The sequence below is a fragment of the Vigna radiata genome, chromosome 8 (genome assembly GCF_000741045.1).
Source record: "Vigna radiata var. radiata cultivar VC1973A chromosome 8, Vradiata_ver6, whole genome shotgun sequence".
In the NCBI taxonomy this organism is placed as follows: Eukaryota; Viridiplantae; Streptophyta; class Magnoliopsida; order Fabales; family Fabaceae; genus Vigna; species Vigna radiata.
Window position 1 is genome coordinate 33,087,618 of NC_028358.1, and position 11,148 is coordinate 33,098,765.

The 11,148-nt window shown below is 29.6% G+C and overlaps 1 protein-coding gene across 1 annotated transcript; it reads right to left on the reverse strand.

The window, feature by feature from the left end:
• Positions 1-480: 480 nt before the first annotated feature.
• On the reverse strand, positions 481-7,086 carry LOC106771435 (inositol phosphorylceramide glucuronosyltransferase 1). Its single transcript, XM_014657411.2, has 11 exons — positions 6,758-7,086; positions 6,414-6,534; positions 6,068-6,253; positions 5,773-5,936; positions 3,316-3,423; positions 3,020-3,157; positions 2,812-2,943; positions 2,331-2,616; positions 2,082-2,205; positions 1,139-1,288; positions 481-1,064 (listed from the first exon to the last, which is right to left on the reverse strand). The coding sequence occupies exons 1-10, from the start codon at positions 7,010-7,012 to the stop codon at positions 1,153-1,155; spliced, it is 1,650 nt and encodes a 549-aa protein (XP_014512897.2). The 5' UTR covers positions 7,013-7,086; the 3' UTR covers positions 481-1,064; positions 1,139-1,152.
• Between the last annotated feature and the right edge of the window lie 4,062 nt (positions 7,087-11,148).

The window sequence follows — 11,148 nt, forward strand, 5'->3', positions numbered from 1 at the left end:
AAACAGGTTCGGGGTTGTACCCGATGTGCACCACTCAGTAGTTGGTTAAGACTAGTTAATATAATTGCAAACAGCTTTCATACACTGATACACAGATTTTCAAGCAAATAAAAAGTTGGTGTAATATATGAAGATACAATTTACTTTTTCTTTTGTTCGTTAAACCTGTCAAGTGCTGTTCTAATTAAGGCTGAAGTACTGCCAAAACCACTCTAAAGGTGAAATATAAAAAAAAATCTTAAATATGTTCACTAAAATTACGAATGTTTATCCAAATATGTACTAATATTCACACGTTTTACTAATGTAACTGATTGGAATTAATTTACACAACCAACCAATATTAAATGTTTTAAACCAATGCTCTTAGTGTTTAAGGGTTCAGACTTGGTAAAAACATAAAGGGATTAAAGTAAATACTACGAGCACTGATAATCTTTAATAAAAATGAAATTAACATGAGCAAAAATGAACCATTTGTAAACAATTATTCAAATGTTTTAAGAACAAAAATATAAGTTTCATTAATCACGTATGATGCCAACTTGTTTACCCCCTTTTTTTTTTTGTAGTCATTTCCCAAGCAACTACACAAGCAGGTTTTCCTTAAAAAAAATGTTTATCTTATTTGAGACTCGATTGTACTCTTGAAGGAGCCACCTAATCTCTTAAAAGAAGACTAATGAAGCAATGCAATTATGATAACTAGGAAAAATACATTATGCTAAGTTGACAAAATTAGTTTTACATTTGTCAAGGAAACAACGGTACCCGTTATTATTGTGTTCAACTATAGGACTATAGGGTAGCTGTGAAAAAAGCTTCCCGTTGGTTGAATACAATAATAACCACACTAACTCTCGATATATTAGATAAGCTAGATGAATACAATAACAACCACACTACCAGTTGATTAAAAAGTTTTTTGGTTTTATCAAAAACTAAATTTAGAGTTTTTCCTAAGAATTTCTTCAGCGTAATGCCACGCTTTGTTGTAATTTTTGCATGAGCAGTCCAAGCTCAGATAAAATGTGAGGGTTGCTGTATGGCAACGTATCCAAGTCCTGCATGGATCCATGATCCACATTTTAATGAAATAGAGGTGAATAAAGAAACAATCTAACGCAATTTGTATCACCTCAAAGAATTCAATCAACAGCAGAAGCTTGCATTGCGTGCGACATCCCTCTCTTCAAACCCTTTCACAAATGATCTGATAGCAAGATGTTCCGAAGAGTATGTCATGAAAGATACTAATATTACGCCCCCGACAACCATCAAACCTAACCTGTTAGAAATATAAATAAAAAAAAATGTAAGTGGAAATTCGAAGAGAAAAATGCTGTTTTTCCTCTTAACTACTTAGAATTTACAAAACCGAAATATAGTTAACTTCACCTCAAGCTGAATGTATAAGAAAAAGAGAAGATAATTTTGGTGGCATTGTGTGTGCCGAAAAAGTGCAATAAAAAGCGCCAAAATTCATCAGAAGACAGGAAAAAGAAAGACCCTCCCCATTCAAGCATGTTGCTTTTTGTCCAGAAACCCATACCGTTTGTTAAAATTTTACTATACTTCTTCCTCCCTCTCTCTTAAAGAAGCATGAAAATAACAGCAGATAAAGTTATCAACAGACCTAATAGTTTCTAAACTGCCATTCTAGCTTGATATAGTAGAAGAGGGACTTTATTAATATCCAAGCCAAAAATAAAGTATAGAATAACCAATATAATTGTCAAATAATTCTGTACTTCATGATCTACCCTCCATGTTTTGGGGAGGATAAAATCACGACTCAGAAAGCATATCAGATGCGCTTTGAGCGTGATTACAAGTTACCACTCGAAAGAGGCCAGCCGCAAACAGTGTGTTCTATGAAAGTTTTTAGATTTTGACATTTAATATTCGACTATAGTCAATTATAAAAAAAAACATACAGAGAAAAAAAGTGCTATTTGTAAAATTTAAACGAAAAATAGGGCCAATAGAATTATACTTAAAATAAATAGAAAGTCGAACAAGATCAAGCACGATAGCAACATTATATATTTAATGATATCTTTACTAATAAAGAAAACTACCGTAAAAACAATGCAGTGATCCCAAAAATAAAAGGCAAACAAGGAGCAGCAATGGCCAAGAGGGCCATCCCTAAACCATAGAACCACGTAGCAGCATTACATGATGACATCTGACGCTGGTGACCTGTTAATAATATAAATGAGATAAAACTAAGGATGGCAACTAAAAAAGTAAATATAAAAATAAAAAGTCTTCAGGACACAGATGAAAGACAATCCCCGAATGGGCTCCACTCCGCCAGAACTTACCTTTTCCAGAATCCTCATCAGAAGACTCGGGATGAGTCAACGAGGAAGGCGTATGTGATGCCATAATTTTTCCCCAATGATAAATCAAATTGAGATAACTCCCAAATAATGTAATGAAGATTGTGAATATCCATTCATACACCAAAAGAAAACCAGTCCATGGAGCCACTTGCCGAGGTACTATCACGAAAGCTAGTCCAAGAGACACCACGGCAGCCAACAAACAGACACAGACAGAAATAATGCCCAAATATGCAGGCACCTTGTTCTGAGCACCTTCTATTAGCTGTTTAACACCACAATTAATAGTCAGTATTGCTTACAAAAAAATAATACATGGTATTTTAAAAATTCAAATACACAAGCACCATGCATATCCAACCCAGTCATGAGAGGATTATGCAAGGACACCTCACATAAGAGGATTCAAATTATTAGTCGAGGTAGAAATGATGGTTCAGGTATAGAATTAAAAACTGACCTGATGAGTGGAACTGATAGTTGAGGAAGAAATAGGAGCATATACAATTGGCCCCCCTGATTTAATCCTGTAATAAAGTTGCCTGATATGATCACGTGAGTTTCTATAACAGGAACCATAGTACCCTTGATTCTGCGGAAAATACAATATTATGAGGCGCATGGAATTCTTAATGCATAAAGAATAAAATCAATCCACGATAGCTGACCTTTAGAAATGAACGATAGCTGAAGAACAGCACAGCACAAAATGGTAACAGAAAAAGAAAGTTTACAAGAAAATAATCTTTAGGATTTTGGCCCCCTTTAGTTCCAGGAAGGGATTCCTCCAGCTGTTCCCTTACATTCTGCAGCACAAACAAGGTAAAAGCAAATTGTTTGCATTACTTTTTGTCACAAACTTCAACATAGTCACATGACTACTTAAGCAAGATGGCCTTTCAAAAATTTACAGGAAGAAACATTTGAGATATTGATAAAATACGATAATAAGTAGCACAAGTACCTGCCAGACATCAACAGGTTTCACAAGCCAAGATGTCCACCAGTCCCAAGGTTTAAGAGGGCCAAGTGTATAGTGAATCACGCGGAGTTCATTCTCATCTACCATCCACTGGACAAGTCAGCATGAATAGTTATATAACTGAAGTAAAAGATGCCATGTAAAGTAACACCAAGATATTTAAATGCATATATTTGGTGTACGTGAGAGGATGTATGAATATTAATAGCAGCTAACGCAAACTAGGAAAATAAGTACAAGTCTACAACCAATATGAGTTGCAACAGCTGAAATGCTGAAATGTTCATTCACCTCCCACCATTTTTAAAATCATTTTGAATTGATTGAAAGGAAAAGGTTTCCAACAGACCAAATGGTAAAACACCAAAGCATTTGAAAGGAGTAACATTAAATCACACAGAATACGCAAAACACGGCCTTCAGAGAAGTTTTCTCTGTCCAAATTACTGGAAAACGATACACAAGTATCCCCAAATTAGATACATATTTAAAAAATATGTAACTTCTACAAACCTTTTGCCCTAAACAGTCAGCATTACGGCTACTGTTCACGATATTGTAATAATACATCTACAATCTATAAAAATTGTGGGATTCTACACAACTTTCTTTTCTTCAAAATTACTTTTAAGTATAATTATTTCCTCTGTATACAAGCTACATAACTGTTATCTTTCCTGTCATTGTTCTTTCAATTTATTTATTTTTTTTCAATATCTCTTGCATCAAACAGAGAAGAACAATAAAAAGATAATTTAAAGAACTCGTATATATTACGCTTGTGATTTCACTAGTAATTGCTAATGACAATTATTATTACACCTATTTCAATATACAACTGCTTCTACTTTCAGCCAATAACTGTCTCAGTTCCCATCATTTACCACCTACTGAAAAAGCATCCTTGGATGTAGAAATTGGTTTTTCCGCACTACCTTTATCCACTTGATTTCACTCTGTGCTTAATTCTGCCAATTTAATCTTCACTAATACCTTGAACTCCAATTTGCCCTAATGGCCAGCCAATAATGTCATCTCGGTTGAAAGATGGCAAATCTACGTTCTTAACAACCAAAAAGACTACGATTCTCATCCTGACATTTTTTATTGAATTTGATTCCTTCTCTTCTGTAATCTACTAAAAAAATCTCTAAATCTACTCAAAATTTGCCAATGTCTTGTCCACACTGACCGAAGCCTCAGTTCTGGCTTCCATCCCCTCCAAATTTCTCTTTCAATTCATTCTACCCTATCAAATGCATCATGATATTACTCTTAACTGGTCAAAAGAATTCCCTCCTTTTAATCTGGCACGTTGGACAACAAAAATGATAAAACACCAATTGACATATTGGAGAAGTGAAATATTAAATCACACAGAATACACAATAGTACAGCAGAATTTGATATCCTAAAGTCATTGACTTCTACAGAAAAGAGTTTTCTGTCCAAAATACTATAAAATAATACACAAGTGTCTCTAACTTCTCCTAACTTTTAACCCTAAATTATCAACATTACAGTTATTATTCAACTTAAAAATGCATTGATGCAAATCACAGTGAGTATTACACCTATCTTGAAATGTAACAGATCCTACTTTCTGCCAATAATTGTCATAAGAACCCCTAACTCAATTCCCCGCCACACATGCACCAAAACCCAGATTCTAACAGGAATTAAAGAAGTTTAAGATGTTAACATCATGGAAAAGTCCTAGGCCTTCCTTCTACATCATCACCTTGACCTATCTATATATCAAAATTAACAAGTGCAGATTCTAACTGCCAAAATTTCCATATGCCAACAGTAAAATTGAATACAACAGCAGTAGCACAGCACTAAATAATTCCTTTAAGCAGTCTTCTAATATATTAATATCGGTCACAATGCAATGCCATAACTATTAAAGATCGACATCAGCACTCATTCCAATTTCTACCACAACAATAGGCTCCTAAGCCAACAAAAAGGAATTCGTCACAAAATAAATTTCCCTGCCATCATTGGGTTGGCAGTTTCATCTTCTCGTTCATTCCATCAATCTACATGCAATTTTTACAGAAGATTTATTCAATTCTTCCTTTAACGTATCCAGAAAGGCTTTAATTATTTGGTACATTAATTAAAAATGTACTACTCCCACAACGAATATATGTTGTTCAGACAGTAGGAGTTAAACTAATTGCATCATGTGAATTGGAACATTAACTAAACATCAATACATGAACATGTAAAACTTTTACAAGTTAAATATGAAGCAAATAAGGCAACTGAATCTAGCAGGCGTCCATCTGAACTCAAAACTCGAATAAGGAGGTAAAGCATCATACTTAAGTTACGAAGGAAAGAAACAAAACGGGAGATGTATCACTTATGTCTTGCCCCTAAATAATTATAAGGAAGGAACCATCCTCTTATTTACCTATATTCCAGTACCTTGTTAGCCAGCATGTAAAGACCAACATCTGCATTATAAAGAGTGGAAAGTCGCTCCATTTCAGGAACTGGTCTATTTTCCAACATTTCGGGGGTCAAATTTGGCTCAAAAATATGTGCGTTGGGAAATCCAGAGTAATATGAATTGAGAAATCCCTGATCCCCTGTGAAAGAAGGAATATAGATGAAGACATTGTTCAACCCTATTAGGTCCAAATCCACATCTGATACAAGTTTCTTCAAGAAAAGAATAAAATAATTGCACATAATTAGTTAAAAAAGAAAAATCTAATACCTCCAGTGTAAGATGGCAGAGTGTTTACTTTACTCATCATATCGTTGAAAACGGCAGCAGATGGCTGGACCACCATGACTCCCGAATTCAACCTCTCAGAATGTTTTAAATTAGCACAGAATTTCCCACATTTGAATAGGTCTTCAATATTCTTAACCACAATAGTGTCAGCATCAAGATAAACAACTGCACGCGCACATTCAAGAAACCCAATAAGTCATACTTCATAAACACGGCAAACTACATCCTATAGGAAATGCAAAACCCCAAATGGAAAGTTTATAGTGTCCTCTACAACTTCCATAACCAGACTCAATAAACAACACAAGAATCATAAACACTAGACCTTTCTTGTAGTCAGTCATGTTAAATATTTTGAGCTTTGTATAGACACCCCAAAATCTCGTTGGACGTACTTGATTAGGATTGGCCAGCAAACTAATCTTCTCAATTATCCACCCATCAGCCTACACAAAAAAAAAAAAAAAAAACATTGCATAAACCATACCCACCATACATGAATGAAGAGTTTCAAAATCAACAAAACCATTCATAACCGCCAAAATTTCTGATTCACGTGAAATGAAACAGTAATATCAAATTTAATATAAAGTGGCAGTCTAAGTAAAACTGAATAAAAAATTTAATTTCTCGTTCCGCACTAATACAACTCGCATAGGAAAGCAGTACCTCGAGAACATTATTGGCATAATCAGAGACACCATCAGAAACCAAAACGACCATGTCTTTGTTGGATCCAGTGTCCCGTATAGATTTGCCCAGAACTCGAATGCCCAACAAGAATTCATCTCCGTACAATAGAGTCACGTATGCCACGTCAGTCCTCTCAGATCCCAAAGATTGAACTGAAAACAATAAAACTGTGAGCCATAACCATATACTTGTACACGATTTCATTCTAACTCGATTTTTCACGTTAAACATTTTCTCCGTAAAAATCCCTTCTCGCTCAGAATTCGAACCGTTGAAGGGATTTGAATTTGCTGTGCATGCTGTGGCCTACTGAGTTTTGATACCGAGTTTGCATGACATCGTGGGCCAGAAAAAATTAATAAAAAAATTACCACATTACATACATTCTTAATTAAAACAAATCAAGTAGTACTGTAGTTATTTAATTTAATTAATACTGGTGGAAACTGCATGTCCACATTTCCTTGTACTAATAATATAATAATAATAATTCATAAAATAATTAAACTTGATATACTTAATATTATAACTAGCACATACACAATCCGGATTACATTGTGTAACAGTATTAAAAAGATAGGAAAAATAAGATAATCAATAAAATAGATTAGTTAATAAACTGAAAAACAAACATAAAGTTATTTTTACGTCGTTCAAGACAACCATAAAATTAACTTTATATACATCAAATACAAATATAAAAATTATGTAAAAAAATGGTGTATAAAAACCATTAAAGAAAGGATAACTATTATAGAGAATAAACGACTATAACCATTACAAACAACAATGAAGAAACATACAACAAGAATAAACTAATTATAAAACAATTATATTTGTAAGGTAAATTTAGTATACAAATCAAACAAACAGTAGAACATATTCAGACTTGATCAAACCCTTTACAATATAGTATACATGTCGAGTCATGAAAAGTTTTGCACTTGTATAGTGAAACAATTGACTCACTAAAAATTATCAAACAAATTAATCCTTAAATCACACCGATTATCTTTTTTCATTATATATTTTTTTAACCGACACCCATTATTATGAATGTTACATTATAACTTGAAAATATTATGAGAGGTAAAATAGATAAAAAAAATTGTGGACATTAAATAAAGAATCTCTTATATATTACTATAGAACTTAAAAACATTATGAAGGATAAAATAGAGAAATAATGAGAAAATCGAATGGGAGAATCTCTTTATATATTATTATACATAAAAATAATTATTAAAACATAAAAATAAATTCGTAATAAAAGTTGTATAAAAAATTAATATTTGCCTTTTTTATTTATTTATGAAAAATATTTTCTTAAACTATGTACAATGTTCGTTTTTTTTTTCTTATTATCTTTATTTTAATGGCTAAATAAAATAAGTGTTTAATTTTCATAATTATTTGTAAAAACAGTTAAATTATTCGTACTTATTATTATTTACATATTTATTTTAATAAGTAAAAACAGTTATCACAGATATAAAGGTAACATGGTAAGAAAATTGGTAAACAGAAATAGTGACAAATGCATCTATTTTTGTTGTATATCTAAGGGTAAAATCATGTACTAGTTACTTCTCTGTTAATTGTTATAAACTACAAATAAATTTTAATTCAATGTTGTTTTATTATGAAAAATATATTATGTCCCGAAAAGGAAGAGAATATCTTTTATTTTGTAAAATCGTGTATTAAAATTATTTCAACGTTCAAATAAAGAAATCATTTGTTTACATAATATAAGTTGTATTTATTCACTAAAAGGGGAACTTAATGAAAAATATGTGGTATTTGATGTGATAATTATTGGGAACAAAATATTAATTAAATATAATTATTATAACATAATAATTTACTTATTAAAGTTTTCATTTATACTATTAAGTAAAAAAATTCAATATTTATTTGGAAATTTTAATAAAAGAAATCTAGAAAACAATAAAATACTAAATTTAACTCATATAGTAATAATGATAATTTAATTATTTAATATTCTTTTAAAGCTGTTAATTTTTCTTAATATGGGTATTATGTAGTTATCTATATTATATTTTAATTGTCATCATAATTTACTAATACTTGTTGGAATGTTGTTAATATATATATATATATATATATATATATATGAAGATAAATAATTTAATTTTAGATTAATAATGTTGATATTAATATATTTATTTGTCTATACATAATTTTATGGTGATATCTTTATTAATGTTATGAGATAATTGTGATTTAAAACAGATATTAATGATCTAAAAAATATGAAGAAAAAAATTTGTATTTAAGTTTTAATATGATTAAATTTTACTACTCACTACTAGAGGTCTTTAGCTACTGTTAAAAAACTACTCAGTCTATCAAGTTGATAATATAGAAAACAAGCATTTTAGATTATGATTTTAAATTCTAGTTTATCATTTCTAATATTTTACGGTTTCTATTTATACTTAAACAGACTAAATTTATTTTTAAAGAAAAACATAGTTTATATGAATTCAAAAATAGGAATAACTTACAATTTCTCTGTATAATCATAACCTATTACCATTCAAAAAATAAAAAAACTACATAAATAATAGGCTATGGCGCTTGTATAATAGTGAATCTATTATCATTCAGAAAAATTTAAATTAAAAATACAAAAACAGTGTGTTATTTTTTGTTTTTTTTCTCATAAACCGTAGCCTATATATTATTATAGGTTGCAATAATAAAAGTAACCGTAGTTTTTGCATAAAACGTATTTACATATTAAAAAATAATTATAAGTCATTTTAATTAGGTTGCACAAATTTATAAGATATTTTGCACAAGTATTATTTACATAAGTAATTGAATTTAGAGGATTGTTAAAATATTAAACAAAATACAATAACTTTCATTAATATGAAAAAAATGACAAAATTTCTTAGTACTTTAAATTAAGTAATCATTACTTAGTTCTAATTTGTTTGAATATTAACATGAATAATTATAAACAATTAGAACTACAAGTAAATATTAAAAAAATTACAAACAATTATAATTGGATAAAAATAATTAACCTTCAACAAAAGTCATGCCAACTTTTCGAATCTTACAGTTATTTGCCCCTCTCCAACATTTTATATAAAATTGGTATAAGGATACATCTACTGAGTAATAAATTATCCAATGGTACTGATAAGATTAAGATTCATTGAAAAAAATATGACTTATATGTTAAATCCTACATATATATTATAGTTTTTCCCAGTATGTTTGAAATTAGTCATTTTTATGCTTGCTATATATGAATAAAAGGTGAGCTCGTATCTCTTCATCTTTCTATGCATATACTTATATATCAAAGATATGAAGATATATAGTAATTGATCCATGTGATAGTATTTTCTCAAGTCATAGACAACTATAACTTTTGAAAATTACATGTATTTTAGGTTTGAGATAAGCTAAAAAAATTTATTGTTCTTATCAAATTTAGATACATGATTTATATATCTTATTTATGTATATCATGATATTATTTTGAAAATAAATGTGAAAAATATATTTTCATTGTAATAATTCAAATCAGGTTATTAATAATAATATTCACTACAGAAATGTAAATCTATATATTATGTATTTACAATTTTCTAAAATTTCAAGTAATTTTTTTTATTAACGTGAAAACACTATCAATTACATGAGTGCATAAATATATAATTGTCTATTCTTATTCAAAAAATTAAATAGTCTTTGTCTATCCTCAATATTATTTGTGAAATATCTACTTTTATATATATATATATATATATATATATATATATATATATATATATATAATTATCTAGGTGAAAATCTCAATCTCAAAAATACAAGGTAAGTTTTTAACATTAAATCATAATACATATAAATTTTACTATCATCAACTTAATTTAAACAATTTGTATCATATGAATAAAGTTATAATCATATATAAATCATTCAATTCATCATTCAATACTAAACATAAATAAATTTATAGGACACTAAGTTTGAAGACGTATACATATAGTATTGTTATTCTTCTAAAGTTTCTATCATAATTTTTTATTTGCAATAAATTTAATCATCAACAACATTTTTTTTTATCTCAACACCACAATCTTCATCTCAAAATTATCATTTTTATCACAAAATCATCATAAAAGGATTAGTACCATTTTATCCTTTAAGTCATAGTATTATTTTGTATCAATCCTAAAGATAAGAAACCTTATTCGACTTTCATAACCTAAATTTCCTTTTCTGAGTATGAGAATTTTGAAGAGTCAGAATGACTTGACGTTGAAATCCTTATATTAATATATACATTACACTATACGATATAAATATTTCTCCTTAAAAAT